This window comes from Calidris pugnax, unplaced genomic scaffold (genome assembly GCF_001431845.1).
Source record: "Calidris pugnax isolate Ruff unplaced genomic scaffold, ASM143184v1 scaffold192, whole genome shotgun sequence".
Taxonomy (NCBI): Eukaryota; Metazoa; Chordata; class Aves; order Charadriiformes; family Scolopacidae; genus Calidris; species Calidris pugnax.
In genome coordinates, this window is record NW_015090919.1 from 289459 (window position 1) to 306323 (window position 16865).

The 16865-nt window shown below is 61.4% G+C and overlaps 4 protein-coding genes across 10 annotated transcripts in view; 2 read left to right on the forward strand and 2 right to left on the reverse strand.

The window, feature by feature from the left end:
• The window catches only part of ENTPD2 (ectonucleoside triphosphate diphosphohydrolase 2), an 11545-nt gene extending 5854 nt beyond the window's left edge, over positions 1-5691 (forward strand). The window contains exons 2-9 of the mRNA XM_014949756.1: positions 619-736; positions 1236-1386; positions 2069-2228; positions 2329-2556; positions 2974-3240; positions 3418-3537; positions 3818-3952; positions 4524-5691. Coding sequence (XP_014805242.1) covers positions 619-736; positions 1236-1386; positions 2069-2228; positions 2329-2556; positions 2974-3240; positions 3418-3537; positions 3818-3952; positions 4524-4724 — 1380 coding nt within the window. The 3' untranslated portion in view covers positions 4725-5691. The remainder of the gene's footprint in view (positions 1-618; positions 737-1235; positions 1387-2068; positions 2229-2328; positions 2557-2973; positions 3241-3417; positions 3538-3817; positions 3953-4523) is intronic.
• Positions 5692-7254: 1563 nt separating this feature from the next.
• Positions 7255-9247, reverse strand: TMEM141 (transmembrane protein 141). The gene is made up of 5 exons (XM_014949761.1): positions 8961-9247; positions 8760-8826; positions 8570-8653; positions 8165-8296; positions 7255-7543 (listed from the first exon to the last, which is right to left on the reverse strand). Exons 1-5 carry the CDS (start codon positions 9012-9014, stop codon positions 7464-7466), a joined length of 417 nt encoding a protein of 138 aa, XP_014805247.1. The 5' UTR covers positions 9015-9247; the 3' UTR covers positions 7255-7463.
• On the forward strand, positions 9064-11455 carry LOC106892516 (chromosome unknown open reading frame, human C9orf142). 7 transcript variants are annotated; one of them, XR_001412867.1, is made up of 7 exons: positions 9064-9181; positions 9265-9325; positions 9407-9441; positions 9515-9705; positions 10241-10309; positions 10597-10893; positions 11011-11065. XR_001412867.1 is itself a non-coding variant. In XM_014949760.1 (7 exons), exons 1-7 carry the CDS (start codon positions 9084-9086, stop codon positions 11044-11046), a joined length of 588 nt encoding a protein of 195 aa, XP_014805246.1. In that variant the 5' UTR covers positions 9064-9083; the 3' UTR covers positions 11047-11455. The 7 variants fall into 7 exon arrangements, 3 of the variants coding, with proteins under 3 accessions (XP_014805246.1, XP_014805244.1, XP_014805245.1); XR_001412866.1 differs by having other exon boundaries at positions 11007-11060; XR_001412869.1 differs by having other exon boundaries at positions 10244-10309; positions 11007-11060.
• Positions 11456-11746: 291 nt separating this feature from the next.
• Positions 11747-15128, reverse strand: CLIC3 (chloride intracellular channel 3). The gene is made up of 6 exons (XM_014949723.1): positions 15053-15128; positions 14197-14306; positions 13738-13863; positions 13489-13595; positions 12989-13164; positions 11747-12631 (listed from the first exon to the last, which is right to left on the reverse strand). Exons 1-6 carry the CDS (start codon positions 15086-15088, stop codon positions 12470-12472), a joined length of 717 nt encoding a protein of 238 aa, XP_014805209.1. The 5' UTR covers positions 15089-15128; the 3' UTR covers positions 11747-12469.
• Positions 15129-16865: the final 1737 nt, after the last annotated feature.

Consider the following 16865-nt stretch of genomic DNA (forward strand, 5'->3'; position numbering starts at 1 on the left):
GGGGGGGGGCTGAAGGCAGCACTGAGTGGCCCCTCCCTGGGAGCTGGGTAACCTTGTTTGGCAGGAGGGAGCGGGGTTATTTATAGCCGGAGAATGGCCGAGCCATACAAGGGCAGGAGGGATGAGGTGCCTGGCTGCCCTTCTTTGGTGAGCTGCATCCCTGAGGGGCCACTCCCAGGTGTCCCCCCATTGTCCCCCTGCTGGCCCCAGGGATGCCTGGCATGGCTCAGCACAGATGCCCGCTGCCCAGGAAGGATGTTGCAGGGAGACAGGAGCAAGCAGGTGTATGGGGCTGGGGGAGAGCTTCCCTGTCTGTGCTAAAGGAGGGAAGGGGGCCACCATGCCCAAGAAGCCGGAGTCCGTGTGCTGTGCCCAGCAGTGTCCTGGGGTTGCCAGTGTCCCCAGTGGGGCAGAGCTCCCACTCCCAGCCATGCCCTGCACAGAGGCTGGTGCAGGCAGACGTGGGCAATGCTCCTGAAGCTGCCGGGGAGGGCACTGCTGGGGCAGGATGGGCTGGGCACAGTGGGTTGTTGATCCCCAGTGTCGTCCCTCAGGATGGCCTGGGGCAGCTGGGAAATTTACTGCCCCCGGCCTGACCCACTGCGTTTCCCCCCGCAGTATGGCATCGTGCTGGACGCCGGGTCCTCCCACACAGCCATGTTCATCTACAAGTGGCCTGCAGACAAGGAGAATGACACCGGGGTGGTCAGTGAGCACAGCATGTGCGATGTGGAGGGTAAGGGCCATCCCAGTCCCTGGGAGCCAGTGGCTGGTGGCAGGGTCTGTCAGGTCCCCTGTGGGCAGATCACTGTGATGGTGCGAATGCCCCTGGCATGCCCAGCTGCCTCCCTGTGTGTTCACCAGCACACTGTGGTGTTACAAGGGGTCCAGCTCTGTTCCCAAAACCTCCATCTCACCCCAAGGCCTGAAGCCGTGCATGCCTGTAGTTTATCTTTTCCTGGCAGGAAACAATTCAGCTCCCTGCCTAGCCCAGCGAGGGATGGTTTTCCACTCTTTATTTAAGCAACCTTTCCTTGGCTGTCAGCCCGTGGGGGGTGCAGCATGGGCAGGGAGATGTGCCTGGGCTCTGGATGGCTCCATGCCCACAGAAACCTGCAGCCCCTGTCTTTTGAACCGTCTGGGAGGGGCAAAGCTGCCCAAAGAGCATCTTCCCACCAAGCAGGGTGGGAATCTTCCTACCACCTGCAGGGAGCAATGCTGTTTCCTCTCTGCAGGTCCTGGCATCTCCAGCTACAGCTCCAACCCTCCAGCTGCTGGGACAAGCCTGGTGCACTGCCTGAACCAGGCTCTGAGAGATGTGCCCAAGGAGAAGCATGCAGGCACCCCGCTCTACCTGGGTGCCACAGCCGGCATGCGCCTGCTCAAGTGAGTGCTTGCTCTGGCCACGCCAGCTGCCTGGTCTCCAATGCTGCCTGGGCAGCATTGCCATGTCACCTTGCCACTTCGCCACCCATGGCAGGGGTGCAGATGGCAAAGGACAACTGCCATGTTGCCCCTTTGCCAGGCAAAGCTCCTAACCCTCCCAAGCTGCCTGGCTCCATGTCCCTTGCAGAGGTGCCTTCCAGAGTAGGAGATGCCCTGTGGGGCACAGCCAGCACATCCCCACCTGAAAAGGGGCCAGCGTGGGGCCAGCACCAGGATAACCCACCCAGTCTTTTTCGCTAGCCAGAAAGAAAGTCTCCCTGCACCCATTGCCACCTGATGGGACGCAGTGAGAATAATGATCCCCCAAAAACCGCACAGAGGAGGGAGTCATGTCCCCCTCACTCAGCCACAGGGTATGGCTTGGGAGCTAGCATACCTCCATCCCTGTCGCCTACCTCCTTCTCTGGCAGAGACATGGGGAATGAAATGAGCTGGAGGTTTTGGGGGGACATCCCTACAGGTGTCCGGGCAAGAACCCACCTGCCTACTGCCCATGTGCTATGGAGGTGGTCAGGGAGGGTCAGGGGAGGGGCCAGGCCTCGAGGGCTGTGTGGGCAGCGGGGTCTCCTCTGGCAGCACCCTGGCACAGCTCTGCCACCCTGTCCTCTTGCCTGCCCTGCAGCATCGCGAACATGCAGGCTTCAGATGCCGTCCTCAGCGCTGTGGCTGCCACGCTGAAGTCATACCCCTTTGATTTCCGAGGGTCAAAGATCTTGTCGGGGGAAGAGGAAGGGGTCTTCGGATGGGTGACTGCAAACTACCTCCTGGAGAACTTCATCAAGGTAGGCAGGGAAGTGTGGCACCCAGCTGGGATGGCTGTGGTGGCCAGGCCCTCCTGCAGCTCATCACATCCTTATGCCTGCTCCTGTCTTCCTTGTTCAGCGCGGGTGGCTCGGGGAATGGATCCAGCCCCAGAAGAAGACCCTGGGAGCCATGGACTTTGGGGGAGCTTCCACACAGATCACCTTTGAAACCAGGGACACCATCGAAGACCCCAGAAATGAGGTGATGCTGAAGCTGTATGGCCAGGCATACAAAGTGTACACCCACAGCTTCCTCTGCTACGGAAGGGACCAGGTTCTCAAGAGGCTGCTCTCAAAGGTCCTCCAGGTACCGGCATGTGCTCAACAGGGACGCCAGCTGTCCTCACCCCATGGTTGCCCCCTTACCCTGGTGTTTATACAGAGGTGTCCCCCAGCCCTGGCTCTAGGACAGTCCCACAGGGCCAGTTGCACACCTTTCCCAGCCAACTTCTGGGTTTTGCCCCCTGACCCTCTCCCATGGTCTCAGGGCTTCCTCCTACCCTCTTCATAAGGTGTTGCACTCCTCAGCCAGAGCCAAGATGTCCTGAGTCATTTTGAGACACTTGTGGCAACTACCAGCTCTGCATCCCGCTGCCCAAGCTCCTCCACATCTCCCCAGCAGGAAAATGGAAGCAGGCAGGCAGCAGTGCCGGGTGCCACGCAGCACTGGAGAACCCGGGACTATGGCATGGCTCATGAGTCCCATGTGTCACTTCTCTGGCAGGCTGAGAGCTACCAACCAACTGTCCGCCATCCCTGCTGGCCCACCGGCTATGACAAGAGCCTGTCACTGAGCAGTGTCTATGACAGCCCCTGCACGGTGAAGGAGAGGCCCAACCTTGCCCTCAACACCACTGTCACTGTGATCGGCACCGGGAACAGCAGCCTCTGTGCTCTACATGTCAGCAAGCTCTTCGACTTCACCACCTGCTCCTTCTCCCGCTGCTCCTTCGATGGCATTTTCCAGCCAGAGGTTTCGGGAAGCTTCATCGTAAGTCCTGGCAGGTAGTGGGGTGGTCTCCTGGCTTCTGGGTGGGCAGGTGCCCCCAGCAGCAATACCAGACCCTTGGCTCTCCAAGGGCAGTTCCTTGTGCCCACAAAACAGCTGTGTGTGGCAAGAGGGTTTTGCTTCAAGCCTGTCCCACAGCTGCCTCCTTTCCTCTGTCAGGCCTTCTCTGCCTTCTTCTACACAGTGGACTTCATCCAGACAGTGATGGGGAGACCTGTGCACTTGCCCAGCGACCTGAAGGATGCTGCAAAGACCATCTGTGCCACCAGCTGGAGTGAGGTGGGCTCCTTGGGCACGGTAGGGAGGAGAGGGCTGCTTTTGTGTGGGGCATCACCCAGGCTCTGAGAGCAGCCCGTGGAGGTGGCTGGGTGTCCTGGCGCCCATGGAGTAGGGGGAGGGTGGGTGACAGCTCCCACATGGGACAAGGAGAGGCTCAGCTGGGTATGGGCAGCACCTTGCCCAGCCTGATGCAATCACCTAGAGCTTCAGACCACAGAAACAAAGCCTGGACCCTACCGGCTTGACCCCTTTTCTCTGTCCCTCCGTGCATCCCACCCAGCTGCTCCAGAAAGCCCCTAAACTGGAGAAGAGACTGGCGGATTACTGCGCTGTCAGCACATTCGTTTATTTGCTCACCACCAAAGGCTACAACTTTGACAACCATTCCTTCCCCAACATTGCCTTCCAGAAGAAGGTGGGTAACACCAGAGCACGTACGCATGGTATGATGTCTGTTTGGAGTTAGGCCAAAAAGCCTTGCAGGAGAGATGATCCCACACCAAGAAAGAGTGAAACAATGTGAGGGAATAGGGGCAGGATGGTACTTTCTTCCTACTGGAAGATGCAAAAAACCAAAATGAGCTGAGCTGACTGTAGGGTGGTCATAGAGTCAGGTCCTCCAGTCTTTCCTTGGCCCTTGAGACATGAGCCATCTCAAACAACTGTTTGCTCAGGCTTGTTGGGAAGTTATCTCACGGCAGGATCCCACCTTTGCCAAGTGCCCTCACCTGCACAAGCTGTGAGATGGGCAGCAAGAGTAGGACTGGCCTGAGCGGACGAGATCCTGCTCCCATCGGGTGAACCCAGTTCAGCACAGGATGGACACTGCTTCATCTCTGGGCTGGCTGGACACATGGCAAGCAAGGGCTCAGGGTGCTGTGGATTCCCCCCGATCTCTCCTTCATTGGACTGACACAGAGATGGTTCTTTGAGGCTCATGGAGCTGGTTTGGCCAGGGTTGTGACCATGCCAAGTTGTTTCCACAGGCAGGAGAAACCTCCATCGGCTGGGCCCTGGGCTACATGTTGAACCTCACCAACATGATCCCGGCAGAGAAGCCCTCTTCCCACAAAAGCATGCTGTACAACTACTGGGTTATCCTCATCCTGCTCTTTGTGGTCACCACCCTGACGTCTCTGGTGACTGCTGTCTGCCTGCTCCGGCGCAGCAAGTCCAGTGCAATCTAATGGCAGGGACAGGGTGGGCCTTGTCTGCAGGACCCAGCACCATCCTTCCTGCTGGAGTCTCCATGACCTGAATACTTGGGATGCAGCAAGTGCTTGGAGATGTCCTCCTCCAATACCTGATGATGCCTGTCCCAGAAGGAAAGCTGTCCCTTTTTGCCCTCCTCTTGCTTTCAAGCTGCAGAAAAGGGGGGGACAGAAGAGGACCCTGACCCTGCAGGAGAATGGCTTAAGGGTTCCCCAATGCTACTCAGGGATGGACCCCAGAGCAGGCTTGGGATTTGGACATTCAGATCTTGGGCATCTTTCTGCCACCAGACTTGGGCTGGACTGGTCCAGCAAGTCCAGACAACAGTGGGATTTATGCATGGGGTGGGTGGGGAGTATTAATTACACTAGTCCTTATAGCTGACCTCTCTAGCCTGTCCCTGCAGCATCAGCCCTGCCTCCCAAGGAGCTCTGGCCACCAGCCAGAGTCCATGCTGTCTTCCTGGCTGATGCACAAGCCCCATGGACCTTCCTGAGGGCCAGACCTTGGCCTGGACTTCCACCAGCCTCGGCACAGGCCCTTTGGGTAGGGCCTTAGCAACAACCAGACATGGGGCGCAGACAGCTTCCAGGTCCAGCTTCAGCAGCCAAACACAGTGCCTTCCCCCTTCCTGTGGTTCCTAAACCAGTCTCGCCTTTGCCACAGCCACAGCCTCCTCCATTCCCCCAGCAACGGTGCAAACCGTCCCTGCGGCTCCCTGGTGTGTGGCTGTGCCACCCCGTAGGTGAGGGGCTCACTGCAGGCGGGGGGATTGGAACCCTGCATCACCCCACACCAGGCAGCTGGGAGGATGCGCCTTCATTTCCCGTTGAGTAAGAACAGGGACAGACAAACATGCAGAAGGTTTTGTTATGTTTGTTTGTTGTGGGTTTTGGTTTTGTTGTTTTTTTTTATAATCAGAAATAAATCTTTGTAACCACTCCTATGGCTCTGTGGCTCTTGATCAGCAATGGGCTGATTAAACCTGGCTGTCCCGCAGGGGTAGAGCCACTTAATGGGTTCTACTGGGGGACAGCCACAAGTCAGGCTCAGCATGCTCCACCAGCCTGGAGAATCCTCCAACACACACCAAGGTGGGCTTGAAACCTTACTCCAGACTCAGGCCCACTTGGAGGTGGAAGAGTTTCAACCTGCCAAGAAGGTTGCAAAGTTCAGGTTTCCCAAGCACTAGAGGTCCAGTCACCTCAAAAGTGTGAGCAGGCAGTGCTCAGGCTGACCCTGCCCCGTGCATTCACTGCTGCATTGCTGGCCACAGCCTCCACACAAGGCAAAAAAGTGGGGAGTTTCTGCTCCTGGGGGACTGGGTCTGGTACCCAAGCAGGGCAGGAGAGTGGCCCGCAGGGCTGGCAATTTGTGCAGTCACTGGCAGCTCAGAGGCACTGCAGCACACACCCAGCTGTGCAGGGCCAGTCCTGACTCGCCACCCCCATTGTGCTCCTCCACAAGCCCCAGGAGAGGAGCAGTTCAAGCCAGAGCTGTGGTTTCTCGCTGCCCTCCTTCTCTCGCAGGCAGCATGAGCTCTGCTCCCCACACTGGCTGGCCTCCCGCTAACTGTGCTTGGCTTAACCCACCCATTCCACTGCAGCAACTTCGCTTTTAGCTATTCTGGTGGCTGCTCCCCATCTCACTGCACAGGTCAAGTGTGATTCCAGTTCAGATGATGTTCTGAGCCCCAGAAGCCAGTCTCCTCCCTGGGCCTCTTGTCTCCCCAGCACAGGGACTCCCTCCTGCGGCGAGGCTCGGGGACGGTCTCCACCTCCCACAGGGAAGGAGGCATTTCTGGTCACTGAAGCTGAAATACTGCTGCTCTGCTTTAAGAAACCAGCTTGCTTCCAGAACCCAGGCTGGGTTGGCCCTTCTAAGAAATTCAGCTGCTGCTGAATCAGAGCTGGATATCCACCAAGAGCAGCTGGTTTGCCCTAGTCACGACTTGGAGTTTGCCATTAGGAAAAAATGAAGTAAAAGAGGTTTCTTAATCTTCCCACCTGCCCCTCTGAATGTGTGGGATTCGAGACAGTATCATTCCCTTGCCAGCTGGTTACGGACACAGATAGAGAGTTTAGGACTGGCCAGTGACATGCCCTGAGAGGAAGGCGGGTGCCGCGTAGAGGGGCTCTGTGCACACGTGCACCCCTTTCTGGGGGCAGAGGGGACACCCCCAGAGGCCATGCAGCTGCAAGGCTCATCTCAGCCCCATTCAACAGGTGAGAAAAGCCTTGCTGCTACAGAACCAGGGACACTGTGACTGGTCAGGCCCAAGAAACAGAAAGCATACAGCAACAGCTCTGCCCTCTCACAGCTTAGCCCAGACCCATCTGTGCCTGCAGTCACTGCACACACCCAGTCGGATTGTGGGTGCCACGGCCTCAGAGGGACCGGAGCTCTCTGCTCCAACATTTACCGCAGAGGCTGGCTCAGGGTGACATTTACCACCTGCACCCCAGCTCTTCCTGCCCCACCTTTGCTTTGTCCACAATGAGCACCTTCAGCTCACAACTTTTATTGTGCCCCCCACGTGCAATGTTCAGAGGCAACCTGGGAGACAGCAATCCCTACGGTGCCTCCACTAAGCTTTCACTGCAGGATCAACTCATCTGAGCTCCCAGGCAGTGCTACAGAGCCCACCAGACTCGCAAGCAACACAGGCAAGCTGGGCAGGCAGGACACGAGCACGGTGCGCTGTGCTCTGCCAGCTATTCCACAATGTCCCCGTACTTGTTCCTCCTCACCGGTGGTGCCATGCTCTCTCTGTCCTCTGGACTGGGCAGATTTTCTGCAAAAGAAAGAACAAGCTCCCTGGACCCCCGACTATCCCGGCACATTTTCTAGGAGCGTGCAGAAAACCACAGAGCCCTGCTGAAGCATTTAAAACCTCTTCAGCTAGGCCCAGCTATGGCAGCTCACGGTACCAGTGGAAGAAAGCAGCTGGCAGCCCTGGGAACCACCCACTACAGCTGTGCCCACTGCGTGGATCAACTGGGGTGTGGAGGATTTACTGCCTCCCCTACCCCCGACCCTCTTCTTCCTCTTCCAGCAAGCCCTTCACGCTGGCTTTTGTGAATCCACAAAGCAGATAGGGCAGCAGGCAGAAGTGAGTGCTCCCCCCACATGCTGCCAGCCCTGCGCAGGTACCTGCAACGCAGGTGATGGGCCCAGAGCATGGAGGGACACAAGAGCCATGAGACCAGGCAGGGGGTTCCAGCTACCCTGGCACTGCTGCCACCCCAAGGCCCCTGCTCCCACCTCTCGGCTAGAGGGTGCCAGTGTGGGATTTATATGGGGATTTTAGCAATGACACCAACTTAATTATGAGGCAGAAATGACAAATTGTTGCAGCAGGCAGAACCAGGCACGACAAGCCCAGGGAAAGCATCAGGGAGAGATGTGAACATACCTGTGGGCTGAGACACCCTGCCAGCCATGGCAAGCTCCTGTGGGGACTTGCCTGTCTCCAGATAAATCCAGAAGTCGGAGCATTTCTGCGTCTCAGCTCTGGTTACCACATAGCTGGCAAGGGAACCTGTGCCTAAAGAGACCGAGATGCTCCTGAGAGCACCAGCAGCAAGGGCATCTGCTAGGGGAAGTGGTGGGGAAAGCCCCCGCCAGCTTCCCAGCTGCTGCAGCTGCCTGCAAGCTGTCCCTGAGCCCCGGAGGGCGGTGGGGAGCAGGGATGAGACAGGAGCCAGGGGAGAAACTCCCCCAGGAGAAGGGCAAACAGCCCCTCTGCCCGCAGCGCGGCCCCGTGCAGAGCGGGATGCCGCCCGCTGGCCAAGGCAGGGGCACGGCCGGCCTTGCTCACCCGCAGCCAGCAGCAGGCTCCACTGCAGGCTGTACGGCAGCTTCTTGTTCACCAGCTTCTGCACGGCGAAGGCGGCTCCGCTGCCTGCCAAAACCCGGCGGTCCGGTGCCGTTACCGGCCACGGCACCCACCCGGGCCGCCCGCCCCCCCTCCCCCGGGAGCAGCCGGGGGGAGCTGGGCCAGGCCCTACCTGCCAGGAAGGCGCCGATGCCCTTCATGAAGGCGTGGGACTGGCAGGCCGCGTACTGCTGCAGCGCCTGCGGGAACACACTCAGCGCGGGGCACCGGCGCCCCCCGGCCACCGGTCCCCCCCGCTCGGGTCCCCCCAGCCCCGACACCGCCGGTCGCCGGCAGCGCCCACCCTGGTGCCCCCGGCCCCGGCAGGACGTACCGGGTGCTTGGCGGCCACGCTGTCCTCCACCCGCCGCAGCCCCAGGTTGACCATGGCGGGGCTGCCGGTCCCGGCGCCGGGGAGGGCCCGCAGGCCTCGCCCGCCCCTTCCGGCGCTGCCGTTATGGCGGAACCGGCCGGGCCCTTCCACCTGCTGCAGGCCGGGCCGGGCCGGTACCTCTGTTACTGCCGCCCCGGCCCCGGCCCCGGCGGCACCGTCTAGTGAGTGCGGGGCGGGGAGCGGGGCCGGGGCCGGGCTGGGGCCGAGCGGCCCCTGGCACAGCCTGAGCCTCCGCCTCCCGCAGTGTGACCGACGCGCTGGACGTCTGGGCCCGGGAGCTCGGTGCCTGCCCGCCGCTGGGATGTGTGTGTACCGGGGCAGCGGGGCGGGATGGCGCCGGGGTGGCGGGGCAGGCCGTTTCGGGACATGTCCTCTCTCCTCCCCAGCAGTGCCCGCCAGAGGAGCACGGCGCGAAGCTCAGGTGGGTGCCGCCGCCGCCGCCGGGAGCCGGCCCTCGGCCTCGGGCCCCCCTCACCCCCGGCTCGCCCGCGCAGGGAGGCCCTGGAGCGGGGGGGCGCCGCGCTGAGCCTCGGTGAAGGGAAGGCCACGCTGCGGCTGCCGGAGGAGGCCCAGTGCTCGGTTCTGGAGCTCTTCAAGCTGCCCGTCGCGGAGGCGAGGAGCCAGGTCCAGGCGCTGGTGTTTGGCATGGCGGGGCACGTCAGGAGCCTGGAGAGACGCCTGGGAGGTCCGTGGGGGGCATTGGGAGGGGATAAAGGCAGGAGGCGGGCGGGCAGCTCCCTTTCACGGTGTCATCCCCCACTCCCCCCACCCAAAGGGGTTCCGAGTGGTCGGGCTCAGCCAGCAATGGCAGGGGGCTGTGCCTCCATGGCGTTGCCCTGGTGGTCTCCCCTCACTGGCCCCGGGCCAGACTGGGCAGCAGGGCTGGGCAGCAGAGGTGCTGCTGCCTTTTTTCTGTTCGGGCTGCACCTGACCACCGCAGGCAGAAGAGATCCTGTGTGGGACCAGAGGACAGTTTTGTGTCTCTGTGCGGAAACACAGCTTTGTCCCCATGGCTAGCACCACACCATCATCTCTGTGTGTGGGAGTTGCCTTACGGAGGTCTCTATTTTAGGGGTCTAGGAAGATCCTGGGGCAGCAGCAGCCTGGGTGGGAGCGCTGGGAGGAAAACGTGGCTCAGTTTGGCTGTGGAGGGGAGGGAGCTTGCTGGGGAGGCCTGGGATGCTGCATGCCACATTGAGGTACCCTGGCTGCTGTCTCAGCAGTGGTGGAGACACTGGCAGCTTCCTGCAGCCCTGAGAAGAACACTGCCCAGCAGCTCTTCCTGCCAGGTAAGCAATTGCCAGGGGGCACCTCCCTGGTTCTGCTGCTTGTTTGCCTTCTCTTCCCTAGGAGGCTGCTGGTCCTGTGTCCATGTACCCTCTGGGACACTGAGTGTCCTTGGCTGTGGCTGCTGTCAGCCACCCTGCTGTTCTGGTGCCCTTCCCGGCACAGAAGGGGCCAGGGCAGTGGCTCTCAGGGTGTCCGGGATGCTCTGTGCTCAGGGGGGATACTGGGCATCGCCACACAGGTTGCTCGCTAGCCTCCAGGAGGAGGTCTGGCTTCACTTCTCTTCCAGACTGGAGACCGCAACAGGTCTATGTCTCCCTGCTGCTTTGGGAGAGGAGACCAGGCTCAGCCCTTCCTCACCTGCCATGGATGCTGGGCCAGCCTGGCTGGGCTGCTGGAGGCTCATGCTGGGCGTGGAGGGGTTTGCAGGGCTGCCAAAGCATCTGGCTGACCTTTTGCAATCCCCATCCTGCTTGTCCCTGACTGAGGCAGACCCCAGCCCAAGGAAGACCAGGGGTGCTGGCTCAGCTTTGCTGGCCAAGAGGAAGATCCCCGGGGAGTCTCTCATTAACCCTGGCTTCAAAAGGTAAGTGCTGCTCCCAGGCCTAGTGCTGGGACTGGGCTGCGCAGAGATCCTGTGGCTATATGGGAGCAGGGTGTGGGGTTTTGGGCTGTGGTCCTCCCTCCATCTCCTTCTAGCAAGAAGGCACCATCTGGAGTGGACTTCGAGGACTGCTGACCTGTGCTGTCCCGTCCCCCGATGACAGCCCTACCGGAGTCGTGTCAGCCACGTGTGTGGAGGAAACTTCACTGCACCCTGGACCTGCTGAGTCCCTTTTGCCCAGGGGGCGGATGGGACAAGTAGGACCAAGCGGGCTGGAGTCAGCGCCTGACAGGCCTGAGTGGGCAGCAGATCCTCAGCTGGTGCGGTGGCAGGGCCTTTGAGGGGGACAGATGGGGAAGGGGTGACAGAAGTGGTGGCTTTTTTCCCTGTGGCTCTTCCCTGCTGGCAGGGGTCACTTGTCATGAATTGATGGGGGTTTTTTTTAAGAATTTTGTATTGCTGTGTAACAAAAAGATTGTCTGTGCTTAACTTATTGCTAGTAAAGATGGTTTTAGCCAGTCGGTCTATGGGGACTGGGACAGCACAGATGTGTCAGTCCATTGTGCCTTTCCCTTGCTCAGGAACTCTGTGGCTAATTTCAGCTGAACCTGGAGGGTCAGGTGCTCAGAGGAGTTCTCTTTCCTGATACCTTTGTGCCAGGGGGCTGCTGTGTGAGCTTCCCCAGCCCCCTGGAGAGCTGGGAGAATGGGTCCAGCCCCTGCTAGGCACTGGGAGAGGACTGGGAGGCCAGTGTGAAGTCCTGTGAGGGAGGAGAAATGCTGGGGCTAGTCATTCCAGACTCAGGCTTGTCTCACTTGCAAAGCCTTTATTGCTTTCTGGGAGCTCTGATACATGCCTTAGACTTGCCCAGATTCCACCCCATCCCGCTCCCAAATCTGCTCCTGAGAGCTTCCTAATGGCAGGTTCTGGGGGGACGGTGCCCTCCACTCCCCTCACCCAGGGTGCTGGGGTCTGGGCTGTCTCCACCACCTGTGCCACCCCCCTGGCTCTGAGCCCAGGGCTCTGCAGGGCTGTGCTGCTTCCCCTCACCGGTGCAGCTCCTCAGGGGCGTCCTGCGGTACCTGGCACAGCCCTGCCTCAGATTGCTGGCCTGGCGGGTGGCATGTTGTGCAGGGATGCCCGCTGCAGTGTGCTGCCCTCTCTGTGCCCTGCAGCCCTCTGCGCTGGGCAGCTTTTCCTCCCCACCTCCTGCCCTTGCCCTCAGCATTGCCCACCTACGGTACAGAGGGCGCCCAAGGCTGTTGGCCCCCTTGCATCTGTCCTGATGCTTGGGGGACTGCAGGGCAGGTCGAGGGGATCCTGGCCAGGCAGGGAGGGTGGCACAAGAGGTGAGAACGCATTTGCAGGCTCAGTGGAATGCAGATTGCTACCAGCACCTCGGGCAGGGGTGCCAGCAGGGTATATGTGTGCCAGGGGCTCATCTCATGCTCTCTGCCCTCCCGAGTGTGTGCAGGCATGTGGCAGTCATGGCAGGACCGAGGTGAGCACTGGCCTGCTGCCTGAAGCTGGCCCTGCCCCACCTGGGTCTGTGTCCGGCTCACTGCGGCGACCGGACCACGGAGCGATAGGCTTGTATGATCTCCTCGCTGTTGGGGCAGGTGTATTTGAACTCCTTGGTTTCGCTGGCGCTGTTGAGGTAGCGCCACACACCCCGCAGGTCCTTGGGGATCCCAAAGCGGCGGTAATGCTGGCACACGACCTGCAGAAATACGGTGAGCCCTTTCCCAGCCCTGTGTGCCTGCAGTGTGCCAAGGAGGGCCTCACGGCCAGGTGGTGGTATTCAGGGCCAGGAGCCAGCTAGGAAAGGTGGCAGGGGGACATCCCTGGCACTGCACAAGATCAGGGATGGCACCTGGCAGTGGGTGTGGAGGGGAGTGACATCTGTGGGAAGACACCGTGCTGGGCAGGGGGCATGGGGAGGAGGTACCAGGATACAGCTGTTGGCAAAGGAGCAGGGGGTTGCTGCAGGCACCCAGGGGAAGGTGAGAGCATCAGGCTAGTGCCATCTAGAAGCCAGGGCAAGGGGAAGGGCAGGCCCCAGCGTGCCCCCACTCACCTGAACGATGTTGAGCTTGGGCAGTAGGTTGCAGTCGGCTAATGTGAGCTGGTCCCCGTCGAGAAAGCGGCGCCGGGAGGCCCGGAGATGGGGGTCATGGGCCAGCTCGTACTCCAGCGGGGCAGTCAGGTACTCGTCCAGCTTCAGCAGGGCCCGCAGGAGGCTCCGCTGCAGTGCTGCGGGAGGGTGGCAGTGTTGCTGGGTCCAGGCATGGCCCCACTGCAGGCACAGGGCCCCGCGACTCTGCCGTGGCCTCCTGCCAGCCCATCTCTGTGGCCAGGCAGGGCCTGCCTGTGCTCTCCCCGCTTTGCCTCAGCTGGCACCAGCCCCAGCCCTCCCAAGAGAGCCCTGGCACAGCCCCACTGAACCGCCTGGGGAGACCCAGCTGTGGCCTGGGGCAGGGGAGGGCTGGAAAGGCTCAGAGTGACCTGGCCTGGCTTTGCAATAGTGGCACCTGAGAGGTTGCATGGGGTGCCCCCACTCCCAGCCCAGCTCCTCACCCTCATCCTGGGCAGGCACTGGGTTCTTGATGAAGGTGGAGAACTTGTGGAAGATGTCATTCCCGGCCAGGCTTGACTCTCTGTACCGTGGGATCAGGCTGGGGAACCTGCAGGGACGTGGGCGTGGCTGAGGAAGGAGATAGGGGCTGGCGGGGTCATATGCTGCCTGCCCATGCCCATCTCTCCCCCAGCCTCTCCTGTCCCTCTTTGGCCCCTTGGCCCCTCGTGGGGCAGACGCCAACCACTGACTTGGGGGGCCCCAGCTTATCCTCCAGGAAGTCCTCAATGGTGACGGTGTCGGTCTTGGGCTCATCATTGTAGAGCAAAACAGGCAGCTGGGCACCTGGCGCGAAGTCCTTCAGCACATCCAGCGCTCTGTGGAGACGGAGACAGACACTGATGGCCGGCAGTGCCCAGGGCTCTGCAGGGCGCTGCATGTGTGCGTGTCTGTGTGAATACACATGCATGTCCTGGACAAAGGGCCGAGGTGGTCCCCCCAGGCTGCTCCTGCCTCCCCTCAATGGCAGCCCTACCTGGGAAAATGCCCTCCCTCAGGCCCCGTGCATCCTGCAGTGCCCCACCCGTCACATCCTTTCCCAAGGTGCGGGCACCCACCACCTCTATCAGTGGGCCAGGGCACAGCTCCCATCCCACCCTTTGCCCTGGCCCCGGGGCTGGCAGCCCCTTGGGAGTGGGGCAGCCACTCACCTCTTCACATCCACGGTGGTGAGGGTGAAGGGCACCCCTTTGAGCAGCAGCACCATGAAGAGCCGCTGGCAGAAGGGGCAGTGGCCCACACTCTCCCCGTCCTCGCTTGCCTGTGGGCAGAGGGAGAGCTCAGCTGCCCCTTCGCCCATGGTCACAGTGGGGGCAGTGCCAGCCACCCCTCCCCCCCAAAAAAAGCACTGGGGGAGGGGGGCAGGGTGCACGTTGCCCCACCCTGGCCAAGCCTGGGTTGGTCACAGGCTGGTGAGCAGCGCTGGTGGCCCATGGCACTTGCTACACCAGGCAAGGAGCCAGCCCCTGTCCCCTGCCTGCTCCTGGGCCCTCCCTGCGCCACCCCAGCAGCCTGCGTGGCAGGGCGGGTGCTGGCCCTGGCACCCACAGGGGACTGGGGGGCAGCAATGGTGATGGAGGCACTGGGCAGTGGGGTGGCTGCAGCAGGGGACAGCCCAGTGCGGCAGGGTAGGAGGCGGTGGCAATGCTGGTGACCCTGCCACCCCGAGGCATGATCCCAGGCGGGCCCTGTGCAGCCGGACAAACTGCCATGGCCGGCTGGTGCCTGGGAAGGGCCTGGCAGATGCTGTGGTGGCCGGGCTGCTGGGCAGGGTGTCCAGGTTTGGGGGCACCCCAGGCTGAGCACCCACAGCCCCCCCTGTGCCTGCAGGGCAGGCAGCAGCACACTGTGCCCTGGAGAAGAGCCCCAAGCTGCCCACTGCCTGCCCAGGGCCCCACATCTGGGCCCTGCGGTGGGGCAGGGACCACCCCAGCCCAGCAATGCCAAGGTGGCAGCCAGAGGTGCCCCCTGGCCTGAGGGCACCCCAGCCCCCATGACCCCCCTCACCTTGACGAAGAGCTGGATTTGAGGTTTCTCAGCCATGCTGGGTGGCGGCTGCCGGCAGAGTGGTGGCTGTGGCGTGGGTGCCAGTGCTAGAGCTGTGGCCCCTCCCAGCCCCACATTCCTCCCTGGGGTGCACCCGCTCCCACCCACGCCTGGCCCCACGGCTGCGGGGACGCCCTGCTGTGGGGCCCCAGCCACTGCTGCCAGCTGAGGTCCGGCAAGGGCGGCTGGCAGCATTGCCAGGTCTTGCTACGCCCTGCGGGGCTTCACCACCCCTCCAGCCCCACCACCCCCTCTGGAAGAAGCCAACGCTGGGTACAGCCCTGTGTTGCACCCAGCTCCTTTTGCCCATGCATCCTCCTGCTTCCCCACCTCAGGGCACCATGAACCCCCTCCTCAGCCCTCGCCCAGCCCAGTCCCTTCCCACGCACCCAGCCTTGGCACTCCTACACACCAGCACCCACACAGCCTCGCTGGCTCCAGTTATTATTTTTTATTTAAAATGATCGTTATTTTCACATTTCATTTTTTTCAGTTTCTTTTGCTAGCAATGTACAGGCTCCACCAATGCGTCCCCATCCCTTGGGGTGCCCCATGCCCAGGGCCGTGCGTGGCACTGGTGCTGTGCCCGCGGCTGGTGGCCAAGGACGTGCAGAGGGAGGTGAAGCAAGAAGCAGGGCCAAACTCAACAAAGCAAATAGTGTTAAGGCAGTGGCCGTCCCTGCCCCAGGGCGATGTCCTCCTGCTCCCACCTCACTGCCACCCTTGGGGTGCCCCCAGCAGGGTTTTTGCCTGAGTGGCCCCAAGCCCAGGGCAGGGAGGCCACTGCGGCCACCCAGGCTGTGTGGGCACACCAGGCTGCGAGCACAAAAGCATCTCAATTCACCATCAAAATCCACGGGGCACAGGGCCGGTGGCACGGCAGCAGATGGGGGCAGTTCTGCAGATGGGAAGGCTTGGGGGGTTGAAGTCTGTACCTGGAATGCTGGTGCCCCCACAGAGCCCAGTGCACTGGGGCAGGCATGGGGCAAGGACAAAGCCCTGGCCAGGGCACAGAGCAGGGCACCATGCCCACCCAGGAGTGCACTGTGGGTGCCACCCCCAAGGTGACAACTGGGGACCCCAAGGTGACATCAACCCCTCCCTGGTGGCAAACAGCCAACCCCAAGCTGGCTCATCCCCCAGCACCCAACCAGGAAGGTAGAGCAGGCCCAGCAAGTGAGCAGGGGCACTATGGGTGGGGGCTGCCCACCCATGCCATCCACCCCACCCCAAGACCAGCCAGTCTCCAGTATGCCGTTAAAAAAAATACGGTCTGAAAAATCTGAAAATAGAGCTTATCTCCCTCCCCCCAATTTTTCCCCTATTGAAAATACTGTATATTGTATCACAATCTATAGCAGGTGGCATACAGGACTGGCGAGACCAGGGGACATGGGGACAGTGGAGGGTCAGCTGCCACTCCCTGACTGGGGCCAGGGCTGGGCCTGGCTGCTCCTGGGAAGGAGGAGAAACTGTGCATGCTGTCCCCTCAGGGTGCTGCAAAAGCCTGGGGCACCCATGGGGTGGGCGATCGGGGTCAGTGTCACGGGCCCTGCTCTTACCCTGCCTCTGGGCACGGCTGCAGATGCTGCTGGGCTGCGGGTGCCTGGCACAGTCCCCGTGGGTGACAAGGTGGCAGGACCCTCTGCAGAAAGGAGGGGCACTGCTGGGCAAGGGGGTACCCACTGCCAGCCCTATTGATGCTGCTGGCACCACCGTCGTGGTCCATTCTGCCCTCGCCCCCATGCCAGGCACCACTGCCACATTGTGCTAG

What these genes read in the sequence shown, in the direction of transcription:
- LOC106892516 (XM_014949758.1), top strand. Translation starts at nt 9,084, where the DNA reads ATGGCGGAACCGGCCGGGCCCTTCCACCTGCTGCAGGCCGGGCCGGGC. An exon ending in GGCCCCGGCGGCACCGTCTA is followed by an intron (nt 9,182 to 9,264) that starts GTGAGTGCGGGG and finishes CGCCTCCCGCAG; the next exon opens with TGTGACCGACGCGCTGGACG. An exon ending in ATTAACCCTGGCTTCAAAAG is followed by an intron (nt 10,894 to 11,010) that starts GTAAGTGCTGCT and finishes CCTTCTAGCAAG; the next exon opens with AAGGCACCATCTGGAGTGGA.
- TMEM141 (XM_014949761.1), bottom strand. Translation starts at nt 9,014, where the DNA reads ATGGTCAACCTGGGGCTGCGGCGGGTGGAGGACAGCGTGGCCGCCAAG. An exon ending in GCGTGGCCGCCAAGCACCCG is followed by an intron (nt 8,827 to 8,960) that starts GTACGTCCTGCC and finishes GTGTTCCCGCAG; the next exon opens with GCGCTGCAGCAGTACGCGGC. An exon ending in CATCGGCGCCTTCCTGGCAG is followed by an intron (nt 8,654 to 8,759) that starts GTAGGGCCTGGC and finishes GGGTTTTGGCAG; the next exon opens with GCAGCGGAGCCGCCTTCGCC.
- CLIC3 (XM_014949723.1), bottom strand. Translation starts at nt 15,088, where the DNA reads ATGGCTGAGAAACCTCAAATCCAGCTCTTCGTCAAG. An exon ending in ACCACCGTGGATGTGAAGAG is followed by an intron (nt 13,864 to 14,196) that starts GTGAGTGGCTGC and finishes CCGTCTCCACAG; the next exon opens with AGCGCTGGATGTGCTGAAGG. An exon ending in CCAAGCTCAACATCGTTCAG is followed by an intron (nt 12,632 to 12,988) that starts GTGAGTGGGGGC and finishes GTATTTCTGCAG; the next exon opens with GTCGTGTGCCAGCATTACCG.